This window comes from Salmo trutta, chromosome 12 (assembly GCF_901001165.1).
Source record: "Salmo trutta chromosome 12, fSalTru1.1, whole genome shotgun sequence".
Classification (NCBI taxonomy): domain Eukaryota; kingdom Metazoa; phylum Chordata; class Actinopteri; order Salmoniformes; family Salmonidae; genus Salmo; species Salmo trutta.
In genome coordinates, this window is record NC_042968.1 from 80,987,176 (window position 1) to 81,003,216 (window position 16,041).

The 16,041-nt window shown below is 41.4% G+C and overlaps 1 protein-coding gene across 1 annotated transcript; it reads right to left on the reverse strand.

Moving 5' to 3' along the window:
• Window positions 1-392: 392 nt before the first annotated feature.
• Window positions 393-2,834, reverse strand: LOC115204367 (carbonyl reductase [NADPH] 1). Its single transcript, XM_029769876.1, has 4 exons — window positions 2,388-2,834; window positions 1,477-1,657; window positions 980-1,103; window positions 393-896 (listed from the first exon to the last, which is right to left on the reverse strand). The coding sequence occupies exons 1-4, from the start codon at window positions 2,671-2,673 to the stop codon at window positions 657-659; spliced, it is 831 nt and encodes a 276-aa protein (XP_029625736.1). The 5' UTR covers window positions 2,674-2,834; the 3' UTR covers window positions 393-656.
• Window positions 2,835-16,041: the final 13,207 nt, after the last annotated feature.

The window sequence follows — 16,041 nt, forward strand, 5'->3', positions numbered from 1 at the left end:
ACACCTCGAATCTAATAATCAACTAATCATGATCTTCAGTTTAGAACGCAATTAGTTTAATCAGCTGTGTTTGCTAGGGATGGGGAAAAAGTGTGTCATCACTCCGGCCCCAGAGGCCTGAACTAGACTCAGCTGCGGGCTGATTTCTTTCTTGAGTGGATGGTCAGAGGGCCCGAATGTAATTACAAATAATTTGTAGACATCACTTGGAGCTGATTTGCTGGTGTTTTTACAGTCTTATATATCCAATCCAAAAAGTTTTTTTTTTGGTAGAAAACTTTGGGGGCCCAATAAAATCACCCGCAGGCAAAATTCGGCTCACGGGCCGCCAGTTGGGGAACTATGCCCTAGAGGCTCAATTCAATAAACAAAGTTACAACTTTGAACAAGAGTTTCCAATATTATCAATCTATTTTATTTCTTTACATCATCAACTTTTTGAAAGAATAGCAGGCCTACATTATATTGAAAGTACTCCTGAGTAATTTTTTGCTAATTATTCACATGAAATTATATAAAGAAAAAAAAGCTAAGATGATATGTCAACAACCCTCTGTTGCAATGCGTCTTTTGTGATGTGAATTTGGCAGAATCTTTTTGTGCAATTTTCCTCAGGTCTCAGATTGAGATGCGGTAAACTTCCTGCTGCCTCCACTCTACCATTCCTGAACGGTCTTGTCCCACACCAACTGTCCATGTGGCTGCTTCGCCCCTTCAGGAAGAAGTGCCAGATAGGTAGGAGTCTGTGCTCCTTCTTCAGGGCTCTTGGGGGCTTTGGAGCCTGCCATGTCAGTGCGGACCCAGCCAGGGCAGCAGGCATTGAGCAGGATTCCATCAGCTGCCCGGGTCTTAGTCAGAATATGAGCCTGAATCCTGGACAGCACAGTCACTCCAATCTAAACAGAGGTGAAAAAAACAGTATGATAAATCTGCCTTTGCCCATTCCCCTTAATAGTTGTGTGGACAGACAGAACCCTACCTTTGTTGTGCCATAGGCTGTGTTTGGCCACCCCTGGGCCTGATGGTTTCCCTGCTGAGCAGCAATAACAAACTGCCCCATCAGCAAGCACAGTTCCTCCTCAGAGAGCTCAGTATCACGGAACCTTCAAGACACCACAGAAAAAAGACCTTGTAATACAGTAGTTTATGACTGCATGTAATGATCACTAATGGTTTCATTTCTAAATATTGTCTATGATCTGTAGTAGCATTTGTGTGTACTAGAATTGCAATTGACATCATACACTTTGATTTGATTTTCCAATTTTGCTGTTGTGGCCTTAAGTACAATGGTCTTCATTTCTGCTAATGCGACAGCAGCTATGAAAGGGATGAAAAGGGCTTTCCTTCAAGAAGGTCAGGTCTGCGGCTGGAGGGATGTATAATGATATCAGTGTATATTTCTCCCTCAGTAGATCACAATTCAGAATTAAGTTAAGGATGAATGAGGTTTTCGATACAGAATGAAGATCATACTTGGCTTGTAGTTGAGGGCTGCATGTATCAAGAGCCTTCTTGCTAACAAAGCTGGAGACATTCACCACTCTGGCATTTGGTCTGAGGAGGGGTAGGAGAGCATGGCACACCCACAGGGTGCCCCAAAAGTTGGTGCGCATGGTCACCTCAGCCTGTTCCCCAAAAGGCTCAGTCGCATCATCTAGGGAAAACATGTGATGATCAATTATTGCTTTGTACAAGAGAGGGGGAGAGAAAGAGTGGGGGAGGGGGGGGGCTGTGTCAATATAGCGTCACCCTCACCCATCATATTTTCAGAGCATCATTTTCAAATGCAATCACACTGTTACATAGGACTATCATTCAAGGAGCCGTACTATAATTGGTAGGCAGTTTAAAATGAACTGCTGCTTGTTGCTTAACATAGCACAAGATCTGCCCACAAACCTCTCACTATCTGGCTACAGTGACGGAGTTATTTTACACTGGCCCAGGCGAAAGCGGGTATGGAGGAGCACGCTTCTCAATTAAACAGTAATCTGAGCCACTTATTTTGTCAACGAGGCAGCATACTGCATCATACACATCTCTTTTCCATAAAATAAATGTTTGAATTGTCTAACTAGTTTTCATTGGGAAGGCAGATACATCGTTTTTAATCAAAAGCAATCACTTTTGCATGGGAAACATAAAATCATACGAATTACTACACGTGCTTAATGAAGTCGCTTTTATTTTGAGCCGACTTCTCCGTCGGATAGAGCGGGCCCTGGGAGGCAGCACGATTCCCAATAGAACGCAATCAACGTTCAGTCGGTGCAAAACACACCTATACCGGCGCCCGGGTGAGAGTAATTGTTATGATCGGCTAAAACAGTAACAATTGCATGGCCAAAGTCGCCAAAATAGTAGAATAGGCTACCGTACGGAACTTTTAAAAGCCATTCCAGCGTTGTTAATAAGCACATCCAATCCCCCATACGTCTTCTGCAGAAAGTTACTCAGTTGCTTGGCGCTGCCCTGGTCGCAGAGATCAAGGTGGTGGTAAGCAACTTCAAATCCTTCGGACTTTAGCATCTTCACTGCCTCATTTCCAAGTTTCTCATTTCGAGCAGTAAGAATAACATCTCCGGTAAATTTTGCCTTGCAAAGCTCCCTCACAATCGCAAGTCCTATGCCTTTATTGGCACCGGTAACTACTGCCACTTTTTTCGACATTTCCTTTGCTCTACAAAACTTTCTTCCTGTAAAGGAATTAGTTAAAGTAGCCCAACTTCGGTTTAAATAATGTAATTAACTGCGCTGTGGTTGTATTAGGCTGACGTGTAAGCTGATCCGGGCGTAGAAGAAAGTCTAGTCTTATTGGCTACTTTTGCAAACAAAGGAATGTGCACTGTCACTCTGACAGATGTTGGGTAATCTTTGATCAGATAACCACATGAAAAAATGTGAGGGAGAGGTCATATCACACGATTATACCTATATAAAATGGGAGAGGTTAGGTAATTTACACACAGTTCAGATGTCGTATTGCGAGTTGAACTGAATAGAACTTAAGAGCTGGCTGGCACAGTTAAGCTCTTTGCTTTACATACCGATTGGTTTTATACACAGAGATAAATAGGACTCATCTTTATATATGTGCCATTGTAGCATCTGTGAAAGCATGGGCAGTGCCATTGAGGCTACAATCCACAGGAATCCCCACTCAGTTGAGTACTTTGACTACTTTAAAATGGTAGAAGGCCTTCCATAGAAGGCCACATACAGAAGCCAGATTTGAAAATTCCTAAGACACTTTAATCATCGTCACCATTGTGCACAAAACAGCTGTTTTGTGGAAATGTCTATGATTTCATACAACAGTTCTCATCCAGGGTTCCGGTATATAAACACAGTTTCGACTGCTCCTACAGTTTTGCTTCGGTACTGCATTTTAACTGACGCCCGGCCCAGAAAGTCTATCCATAGAAGGCCACATACAGAAGACAGATTTGAAAATTCCTAAGACACTTTCATCATCATCACCATTGTGCACAAAACAGCTGTTTTGTCCATTTTTTGAGAACAAAAGAGGGGGTGGGGGGGTGCAACTCAATATTAGGAAGATGTTCCGAATGTTTGGTATACTCGGTGTATGATTTTCATCGGTAAATGACAAATACTATTCCCACCGCAACTCCTTTTGTGGACAACATTCTTTTGTGTCAGCTGTGTCAGGTGTTACAGAAAAATATACTGTTCACAAGTCAAAGCAGCCACAGCCACAGCCATCGTGTCAAACTGTATTATTTACATTATGGTCAGCTCTTGCAAGAGCCACTGATCCACTGTTAATGGTAAAGTATCCATCTTCAGAATTAGCTTCCTGATGTTCTCATCAATTGACAAAGCAAATTGGCACAAAATGTGCACTGCACACGTGTGACATGATCATAATTATTGGTGCAGCCCGCCCACCCGAAATGAAAAGCAACCACTAATGTTGGAGGAAAATAGTGTAACATTAAATGAACACTATGACATCCAGTTTATAACACACTGCTTTTTCCAGCAAACTGTTAAGTAGCTTGCTAGCTTAAAGTCACAACACAGATGAAAGGGGGTTATTTACTGGGATCATTCTGCTACATTCTGCTTGAGCAATTTTACGGTGTGTGATGACGGTTTTAAGGCGTTACATATTTAAATGAGTTAAGATTATAAGACGCTGCCATTGGTGTATGATATTTCTGGCGTTACGTGATGTTGTTCCGCCCTGATCTGTTTCACCTGTCTTTGTGATTGTCTCCACCCCCCTCCAGGTGTCGCCCATATTCCCCATTATCCCCTGTGTATTTATACCTGTGTTATCTGTTTGTCTGTTGCCAGATAGTCTTGTTTGTCAAGCTTACCAGCATTTGTCCCGTCAGCGCCTGGTTTGAGTTTTGTTTGCGCGTTCAGGTCACTATCCAAAGGGTAACGCGCGAGCGCATTTCGTGACAAAAAATGTAAAAAAATTCCATTACCATACTTAGAAGCATGCCAAACGCTGTTTAAAATCAATTTTTATGCTATTTTTCTCGTAAAATAGCGATAATATTCCAACCGGACAATGTTGTATTCATTCAAAGAGGGAAAGAAAAAAATGGCGAGGTCTCGTGAAAGCGCATCTCCAGTCTCTCTGTCCCCAGGCAGACCACTGACAAACTCTGCTCCTGTTATCTGCCCAGAGACAGGAGACGCGCCAATCCGCTTTCTGAAGGCTTTAGAGAGCCAATGGAAGCCTTAGAAAGTGTCACGTAACAGCTCAGATGCTGTAATTTTGATAGAGATGCAACAGAAGGACTACAAATTGTCATACAGGCCACTTCCTGCATGGAATCTTCTCAGGTTTTTGCCTGCCATATGAGTTCTGTTATACTCACAGACACCATTCAAACAGTTTTAGAAACTTTAGAGTATTTTCTATCCAAATCTACTAATAATATGCATATTCCCATTTCTGGGCAAGAGTAGTAACCAGTTTAAATCGGGTACTTTTTTTATCCGGCCGTGAAAATACTGCCCCCTAGCCCAGACAGGTTAAAGAGTTACCATCTCCAGAATTAAACTCAAGGTCTTAACCTATCACATCTATAAACAATCAAATTATTAATCATGACCTCGTATCATATCATCATTCTGAACAGTCATAACCTCCTACATCTGCAAAAACACCAGCCTTACTTATGATTCAGTACTATACAAATTGGTTTAATTATTTATTTACTAGCTAACACAGGATATCCATACACACTTAATACATTAGAAACAGGTCCCTAGCGGACTGACACAATATGGTGGCTTGCTACAAAAGACATTGAGAAAAAAAAGACATGGAAAGGGAGAGAGGGACAGACATAATAATTTGGTACAGTTAACTACTCTCTCAGTAATCATACTTTGCACACTTTGGACATAAGCTGCAGCTCAACGTCTCTCTGGTCCGATATGTTAATTCTTAACCCATAATTTTATACAGTTCTTCAAAAGGGGCGGTTCGTCTGGTTGAAGTTATCCATTGATAAGTTGATCTGACCCATTCTGATCCTTACAGGACAGTCATGACACTGCCGTGTTTTCACATTACGTGATGACCTCATCGCTGCTCGTGCTGCTCCCTGTGCGCACTATTGCCTCTTTCAAAGCAACTTGGAACTCAGAGAAATACGAGGTCAAATCCTGATGTCAGTGATATTCCAGTCGGAAAATTTGAGCTCTAGAAAGAGGCCCGAGATCCTGAGCTGGAAATCCGAGTTGGTTGACTGTTCAAATAGATTTTTCCCAGTCAGAGCAAACATTTTTCTGAGTTCCAAGTTGTTTTGAATCCATAGAAGTCGGAGATTTCCAAATTCCCAGTTCCGAGTTCCCAGTTATTTTGAATGCAGCAGGAGTGCTAGTGGGCGTGTGAGGTTGGGCTGTGTAAACCGGATGCAAACCGGACATAGATGGTCCATAAACTGTTGTATGCGAACGTGAGTAGATTACCTTGACGTGAGTAGATTGTGGACATATAGCTGCGAGAAGTAGGATGCTGAGGGTTCTGCAGAACTCCCTGATAAATTAGAATAAAAAAATATAATAATAGAAAAAAATACATATATTTGAAAAAAGTATATTTGTCACAAAAGTAGTGCACTGGGTTTTTACTGGTATTAGCAGACCAATATATACTGCTGTATCACGGGCAAAAAAAATGTCAGCATCTCTGCTTTGGCAATAAAGGAAATTAAAAAACATATCTTGCAGGATTCAATAGTTGGATTTGTAAGAGTTTTTGCCATGTCCCTTTCTCTGCGATTGTAATTTTAATGGAATCCAGAAAAAAGAAAACCTTGTTCTGAAGGTGTAACGTTATGGACAAAGACACAAAACATCCACATCAAATTCAATATTTTTCTTGATCAAATAACATGGAAAACAACCACTTTTGGTGCAGTAATAATTTACCATCCTTACAAATCACTTAATGTAAATATACTGTACATTACTATATTGTACAGTACATAGGTTGGTCATCTAGGTTTGGTACCTGTAGATTTTCCATCAGCATGAAGAAAAACAATGCACAATACAATAATTCAGTACGTTGAGACATCAAGTGGTTTGTGGTGATGAGTTGGTAACTTTAGTATTTTAAAAAAATGTAACCTTTACTTAACTAGGCAAGTCAGTTAAGAACACATTGTTATTTACAATGACGGCCTACCCCAGACGTCGCAGGGACAATTGTGCGCTGCCTTATGGGACTCCCAATCACGGTCGGATGTGATACAGCCTGGATTCAAACAAGGTACTGTACTGACGCCTCTTGCACTGGTGATGCAGTGCCGTAGACCACTGCGCCACTCGGCAGAGAATGGTGCTTGCAACACTAGGGTTGTGGATTCGATTCCCACCGGGGAGCAGTATGAAAAAGTATTCAAATGTATGCACTCACTACTGTAAGTTGCTCTGGATAAGAGCATCTACAAAATTTAAAAGGAACGAATAGACAATTTCAGTTGCATTTGCAAAGTATTTAAAGAAACTGGAAAACAATTTTTTATTTGTATTTTTTTTTTCACCTTTATTTAACCAGGTAGGCCTCATTTACAACTGCGACCTGACCAAGATAGAGCAAAGCAGTGCGGCACAAACAACAACACAGAGTTACACATGGAATAAACAAACGTATAGTCAATAACACAATAGAAAAATCTATATACAGTGTGTGCAAATGAGGTAAGATTAGGGAGGTAAGGCAATAAATAGGCTGTAGTGGAGAAAAAATTACTATATAGCAATTAAACACTGGAGTGATAGATGTGCAGAAGATGAATGTGCAAGTAGAGACACTGGGGTGCAAAGGAGCAAAATAAATAAATAACAATATGGGGATGAGGTAGTTGGATGGGCTATTTACAGATGGACTATGTACAAGTGCAATGATCTGTAAGCTGCTCTGACAGCTGATGCTTAAAGTTATTGAGGGAGATATGAGTCTCCAGCTTCAGTGATTTTTGCAATTCGTTCCAGTCATTAGCAACAGAGAACTGGAAGGAATGGCGGTCATTGATTTTCAAGCCGATTTAAGTAAAAACTGTAACTAGGCCACCCAGGAACATTCAATGTCGTCTTGGTAAGCAACTCCAGTGTATACAGCTGAAGTCGGAAGTTTATATACACTTAGGTTGGAGTCATTAAAACTTGTTTTTCAACCACTCCACAAATTTCTTGTTAACAAACTGTACTTTTTGCAAGTTGGTTAGGACATCTACTTTGTGCATGACACAAGGAATTGTTCCAACAATTGTTTACAGACAAATTATTTAACTTATAATTCATTGTATCACAATTCCAGTGGGTAAGATGTTTACATACACTGAGTTGACTGTCATGGCTTTAGAAGCTTCTGATAGGCTAATTGACATCATTTGAGTCAATTGGAGGTGTACCTGTGTATGTATTTCAAGGCCTACCTTCAAACTCAGTGCCTGTTTTCTTGACATCATGGGAAAATCAAAAGAAATCAGCCAATACCTCAAAAATGTGTAGGCCTCCACAAGTCTGGTTCATCTTTGGGAGCAATTTCCAAATGCCTTAAGGTACCATGTTCATCTGTACAAACAATAGTACGCAAGTATAAACACCATGGAACCACGCAGCCGTCATACCACTCAGGAAGGAGACGCGTTCTGTCTCCTAGAGATTAATGTATTTCGGTGCGAAAAGTGCAAATCAATCCCAGAACAACAGCAAAGGACCTTGTGAAGATGCTGGAGGAAACAGGTACAAAGGTATCTATATCCACAGTAAAACTGGTCCTTTATCGACATAACCTGAAAGGCCACTCAGCAAGGAAGAAGCCACTGCTCCAAAACCTCCATTAAGAAAAGCCAGATTACGGTTTGCAACTGCACATGGGAACAAAGATTGTACTTTGTTCCCTCTGGTCTGATGAAACAAAAATGGCCACAATGGCCATAATGGCCGTCATTATGTTTGGAGGAAAAAGGGGGAGGCTTGCAAGCCGAAGAACACCATCCCAACTGTGAAGCACGGGGGTGGCAGCATCATGTTGTGGGGGTTGCTTTGCTGCAGGAGGGACTGGTGCACTTCACAAAATAGATGGCATCATGAGGGAGGAAAATGATGTGGATAAATTGAAGCAAAATCTCAAGACATAATTTGGGAAGTTAAAGCTTGGTCGCAAATGGGTCTTCCAAATGAACAATGACCCTAAGCATACTTCCAAAGTTGTGGCAAAATGGCTTAAGGACAACAAAGTCAAGGTATTGGAGTGGCCAACACAAAGCCCTGACTTCAATCCTATAGAAAATTTGTGGGCAGAGCTGAAAAGGCGTGTGTGAGCAAGGAGTTCTACAAACCTGACTCAATTACACCAGCTCTGTCAGGAGGAATGGGCCAAAATTCACCCAACTTATTGTGGGAAGCTTGTGGAAGGCTACCCGAAATGTTTGACCCAAGTTCAACAATTTATAGGCAATGCTACCAAATACTAATTGAGTGTAAGTAAACTTCTGACCCACTGGGAATGTAATGAATTAAATAAAAGCTGAAATAAATCATTCTCTCTACTATTATTCTGACATTTCACATTCTTAAAACCAAGCGGTGATCCTAACTGACCTAAGACAGGTAATTTTTACTAGGATTAAATGTCAGGAATTGTGAAAAACTGAGTTTAAATGTATTTGGCTAAGGTGTATGTAAACTTCTGACTTCAACTGTATCTGGCCTTGAGTGTTAGGTTACTGCCCCGGATGAAAGGTGAATTTGTCTCCCAGTGTCTGTTGGAAAGCAGAATGAACCAGGTTTTCCTGGTTTTGCCTGTGCTTAGCTCTATTCTCCGTCTTTTTATCAACAACAACAAAAAACTCCCTAGTCCTTGCCAATTAAGAGCATATCCATAACATGATACAGCCATGCTTGAAAATATAGAGAGTGGTACTCAGTGGTGTGTTGTGTTGGATTTGCCCCAAACATAATGCTTTGTATTCAGGACAAAAGTTAATTTCTTTGCCACATTTTTTGCAGTATTATTTTAGTGCCTTATTACAAACTGATGCATGTTTTGGAATATTTGTATTCTATACAGACTTCATTCTTTTAACTCTGTCAATTAGGTTAGTATTGTGGAGTAACTACTATGGTGTTGATCCATCCTCAATTTTCTCCCATCACAGCCATTAAACTCTGTAACTGTTTTAAAGTCACCATTGGGCTCATGGTGAAATCCCTGAGCGGTTTCCTTCCTATCTGGCAGCTGAGTTAGGAAGGACGCCTGTATCTTTGTAGTGACTGGGTGTATTGGTACACCGTCCAAAGCATAATGAATAACTTTACCATGCTCTTAGGGATATTCAATGTCTGCATTTTTTTTTTACCCAACTATCAATAGGTGCCCTTTGTGAGGCATTAGAAAACCTCCCTGGTCTTTGTGGTTGAATCTGTGCTTGAAATTCACTACTCGACTGATAATTGTATGTGTGGTGACAGAGATGAGGTAATCATTCAAAAGTCCATGTAACTTATTATATGACTTGTTAAGCAAATTTTTACTCCTGAACATATTTAGGCTTGCCATAACAAATGGGTTGAATACTTATTTACTCAAGACATTTCAGCTTTTAATTTTGTATTAATTTGTAAACATTTCTAAATTGTCAGTGGGTCCGTACCTGTCAATCCTACACCTCAGCATTGATTGTGTGTGTGCAGTGTCGACCCGTCTGTTTTTCTTTTGCCAGTTTTGCATGTTATTTTGGCATTAATGTAAAAATGAATAACAATTGATTTAATAAAGCATACAAACATGGTCTCTTTTTTGCTTTCTTGAGTAAGGCAGCTCCAAAATACAGGTGTTTCAGCCTAACTTGGTGCTTTCTGTGGTGGTGTGTAGGGGTTGGTAATGTTCTCTAGTTGCGCTGTGATTGGCTCAGTGTTCTGTCACTTATGGGGACACTACGTTACTGCAAAATCTATGGGGAGAGCTCAAAAATTCAAGACCCTGGGGTGCTGCCATAGAGTTCAATTAGAAGTGCCCATTCAAGAAGGCTCAAGGTCATTGGCCACAGATAAAATTACATCAAATCACGTTATATCTGCTGTAGCTTTGATTGGACTGATCATGTCAACATCATACTTTCAAAATCTTACCTAGCAAGCTAGATAAGCAGTCATCATCATGAATCACGTCAACAAACTACTGGCAAATCCTTTTCAACCCTTGTCATATGAAGAGAAATTATAGATAAAACGTATTGGTGCTCATCGGCCATTGGACATAAACATTACACAACAAGTTGGAAATCGCAAATTCAACAATGAGTGGTTTGGAAGGAATCAGTGCCTGCAAAGTAATCACTAGCCTGCTATTCAATGGAGTCTGAGTGTGGTCCAAGTCTGTGTTTAAGGGTCTCTTTTCCAAGCTTAAAAGGATAAACATTAAACACCATGGGCTAGAAATGTTTGAATACATTGGCCATGCTGTCAGCCACGTTCAAAACAACTGGACACTCGGACCCGGGAAATCTCAGACTTTAGTAAGTTCAAGACAACTGGGAACTCTGAAAAAATTTGCTCTGACTGGAAAAGTACGTTTTGAACGGTCATCCAACTCGGAATTCCAAGTCGGGAACTCGGGCCTCTTTCTAGAGCTCTGACCTGAAGATCACTGACGTCATGATTCAACCTTGTTTTTTTTACGAGTTCCGAGTTGTCTTGAAAGCACCATACAGCCACAGAATGCCAGACTTTGATGATGAAGTTTGATGACAAAATTTGCCCACAAGCACCGCCACGCCACCTTCCTGTTCAAATGAGCATAGCACAACAAGGTGAGTCCAATAAATTCTTATTTGTGCTGCATAAATGATGGAATAGGCCAGGTAGATATGTACACTGTAGCTAAGTAAGTAACACTAAGTGTATGTTGTGTAGTAAGCTGTTAGTAGCCCATGTGCCTCACCTTAATAATTTGGTCCCTTTCCCCCTCATAATTTAGCCTACTGTTCTGAATTGGTGGTGCACATGTAGCCTTTAGCCTGTTTTAGAGAAATGTAATCATTGAATATTGTAAGAGCTTTCATTGTTTGCTTATATGCCCCCTTTATTTATCCTACAGTTCTGACCTAGGTGTATACTGAATGAACAGCCCATGTTCTGAATTCTGACGCTGTACATTTTAGAAGTGCTGAACAAATAGTTATTTTGACTACGTCCTTCCTAGCTCGCTCATTAATGTCTTAATCAAAATTATGAATTGCCTCTTATCCGCTCGTCGTCCCCTTATGCCATAGTTTGTACATCTCAATTGTCAGTAGAAACCACATTTGTTTAAGCAAGTCAGCCATATCAGCTATGTTTTTTTAAGGCTGAATGAACTGTTTTGCTGCCAGACAAGGCTCTACTTATAGCAAGGTGGCGCAGTGGTAAGGATTCACTCCATTGTGCTGAAAAGAAACCTCTGCTGTTGGGATAGCTTTATGTAGGCCCTAACAGTTTGTGGGCACCGTTTGTCACCGTTATAGTGCAATTAATGTATTGTTTAGTGTTATGTTGTGTAGTGGCTTTGCTGGCATGCATCTAAAATATATATATTTTTGCCCCACTAAGATGTACATGCTAAAATCGCCACTGTGTGTGTGCTATTTTGCCTTATGGAATTTTGGGTGTGATAAGAGTGTTGGCAAGAAAGCAGAAACAGACAGTCAAACCACATACGTCAGACCACTTATGAGAATGATTCAGTTCCCAGTAATTTGGGTGCAGGGAACGCCCAACTGACTCCAGGTCCCTTTGCCTACCTGTCAGTCCCACACCTTAGCCTTTGTGTGTGTGTGTGTTTGTGCGTGTGTGAAATGCCTGGTGCATGTTTAAAGGAGTCCCCCAGATGGGGTTGTCGCCACTATTTCGACATAATTTCCTGTCCTAGAAATGCACATTTAGGTTCCACCTCCGAAGAATGACGAAGGCTACTTATACATATTCACGAATTGGGTGTGGGAATTTCCACGTGGAGTTGATAAACATGAACAAATAGGGCACAGACAGCTGTCAGTGTAGCTAGCTAGCATGCTAACCTTATCTATCTAGCTAATGTTAACTGTTGTTGATGATTTTTTTTTTTTATTACAACCGTATTCAAAAGATTAATTAGCTGGCTCTATGGTTGGATCTGGAGCTAGATTTGTCATAAGCATTTACTTAGGGAAAATTGCCTTTGCCATCTATTGTTATCTCCAAAGTTTTGTCATCTTCCATAAATTGCGGACACAAATCTGCCATACACATAGTTAGAAAGAATAAGATGAAGATAATATGGATAACTATTGAAAGATAGCTGATATGTGTTTTTCTACATTGTAGTGGACACAGTGGTTCTCACAGGGGAAGTGAAATGATAGGCTACAATGACTTTGCTCATGATCATGCACGCAACACATTACATTTGACTTTTTCCCACACTTTGTTGTGTTACAGCCTGAATATTTTTTTTTATAAAATGTAAAAAGAATTGTCACTGCCCAACACACAATTCCCCATAATGTCAAAGTGGAATTCTTTTTTCAAACTTTTTACAAATTAATAAAAAAAACTGAAATATCACATTTATGTAAGTATTCAGACACTTTACTCAGTACTTTGTTGAAGCACCTTTGGCAGTGATTGCAGCCTCGAGTCTTCTTGGGTATGACGCTACAAGCTTGGCACACCTGTATTTGGGGAGTTTCTCCCATTCTTCTCTGCAGATCCTCTCAAGTCCTGTCAGGTTGGATGGGGTACATCACGGCACAGCTATTTTCAGGTCTCTCCAGAGATGTTCGATCGGGTTCAAGTCCGGGCTCTGGCTGGGCCACTCATGGACATTCAGAGACTTGTCCCAAGCCACTCCTACGTTGTCTTGGCTGTGCGCTTAGGGTCGTTGTCCTGTTGGAAGATGAACCTCAGTTTTAGGTCCTGAGCGCTCTGGAGCAGGTTTTCATCAAGGATCTCTCTGTACTTTGCTCCAATCATCTTTCCCTCGATCCTGACTAGTCTCCCAGTCCCTGCCGCTGAAAAACACCCCCACAGCATGATGCTGTCACCACCATGCTTCACTGTAGGGATGATGCCAGGTTTCCTACAGAAGTGACGCTTGGCATTAAGGCCAAAGAGTTCAATCTTGGTTTCATAATACCAGATAATCTTGTTTCTCATGGTCTGAGAGTCCTTTAGGTGCCCTTTGGTAAACTCCAGTGGGCTGTCATGTGTCTTTTACTGAGGAGTGGCTTCTGTCTGGCCACTCTACCATAAAGGCCTAATTGGTGGAGTGCTGCAGAGATGGTTGTCCTCATGGAAGGTTCTCCCATCTCCACAGAGGAACTCTGGAGCTCTATCAGAGTGACCATTGGGTTCTTGGTCACCTCCCTGACCAAGGCCGTTCTCCCCCGATTGCTCAGTTTGGCCAGGCAGCCAGCTCTAGGAAGAGTCTTGGTGGTTCCAAACTTCTTCCATTAAAGAATGATGAAGGCCACTGTGTTCTTGGGGACCTTCAATGCTGCAGAAATGTTTTGGTATCCTTCCCCAGATCTGTGCCTCGACACAATCCTGTCTCGGGGGCTCTACGGACAATTCCTTTGACCTCACGGCTTGGTTTTTGCTCTGACATGCACTGTCAACACCGGGATCTTATATAGACAGGTGTGTCTCTTTCCAAATCATGTCCAATCAATTAAATTTAACACAGGTGGACTCCAATCAAGTTGTGGAAACATCTCAAGGATGATCAATGGAAACGGGATGCACCTGAGCTCAATTTCGAGTCTCATAGCAAAGGCTCTGAATACTTATTTAAATATTACAGTACAGTTTATTTAAAGGTATTTCTGTTTTTGAATAAATTAGCAAAAAATTCTAAAATCCTGTTTTTGCTTTGTAATTATGTGGTATTGTGTGTAGATTGATGAAGAAATTAATGTATTTAATCAATTTTAGAGAAGGCTGTAATGTAACAACATTACAACAAGAGAAGGGGTCTGAATACTTTCTGAATGCACTGTGTGTTGACAAATACAGGCTGAAAATAAATTATGTCAGGATTTACTCTATACTACTACACTGAACAACAATATAAACGCAACAAGTGTTGGACCCATGTTTCATGAGCTGAAATAAAATATCTCAGTTTATTTCGCTCAAATTGTGTGCACACATTTTATTACATCACTGTTAGTGAGCATTTCTCCTTTGCCAAGATAATAAATTCAGCTGTGGCATATCAAGAAGCTGATTAAACAGCATGATCATTACACAAGTGCACATTGTGCTGGGGACAATATAAGGTCACTCTAAAATGTGCAGTTTTGTCACACAACACAATGCCACAGATGTCTCAAGTTTCGAGGGAACTTGCAATTGGCATACTGACTGCAGGAATGTCCAACCAGAGCTGTTGCCAGAGAATTGAAAGTTCATTCCTCTACCATAAGCCACCTCCATTGTTGTTTTAGAGAATTTGGTAGTAAGTCCAGCCGGCCTCACAACCGCAGACCACGTGTATGGCGTTATGTGGGCAAGCGGTTTGCTGATGTCAACATTGTGAACAGAGTGCCCCATGGTGGCGCTGGGGTAATGGTATGGGTAGGTATAAGCTACAGACAACAAATACAATTGCATCTTATCGATGGTAATTTGAATGCACAGAGACACCGTGACGAGATCCTGAGGCGCATTGTTGTGCCATTCATCCGCCACCATCACCTCATGTTTCATCATGATAATACACAGCCCCATGTTGCAAGGATCCGTACAGAATTCCTGGAAGCTGAAAATGTCCCAGTTCTTCCATGGCCTGAATACTCACCAGACATGTCACCCGTTGATCATGTTTGGGACGCTCTGGATCGACTTGTCCAACAGCGTGTTCCAGTTCCTACCAATATCCAGCAACTTCGCACAGCCATTGAAGAGGAGTGGGACAACATTCCACAGGCCACAATCAACAGCCTGATCAACTCTATGCGGAGAAGATGTGTCACGCTGCATGAGGCAAATGGTGGTCATACCATATACTGACTGGTTTTCTGAGCCACGCTTCTACCTTTCTTGGGGTGATTGTGGAGGCCAGGTCATCTGATGCAGCACTCCATCACTCTCCTTCTTGATCAAATAGCCCTTACATAGCCTGGAGGTGTGTTTTGGGTCATTTTCCTGTTGAAAAACAAATGATAGTCCCACTAAGTGCAAACCAGATAGGATGGCGTATCGCTGCAGAATGCTGTGGTAGCCATGCTGGTTAAGTGTGCCTTGAACCCCCACATCCTCACACCTCCTCCTTCATGCTTCACAGTGGGAACCACACATGCAGAGACCAGCGGTTGGAACAAGGCGGTTGGAACGAAGAATCTCAAATTTGGACTCATCAGACCAAAGGACAGATTTCCACCGGTCTAATGTCCATTACTCGTGTTTCTTGACCCAAGCAAGTCTCTTCTTATTATTGGTGTTCTTTAGTAGTGGTTTCTTTGCAGAAATTCAACCATGAAGGCCTGGTTCACACAGTCTCCTCTGAACAGTTGA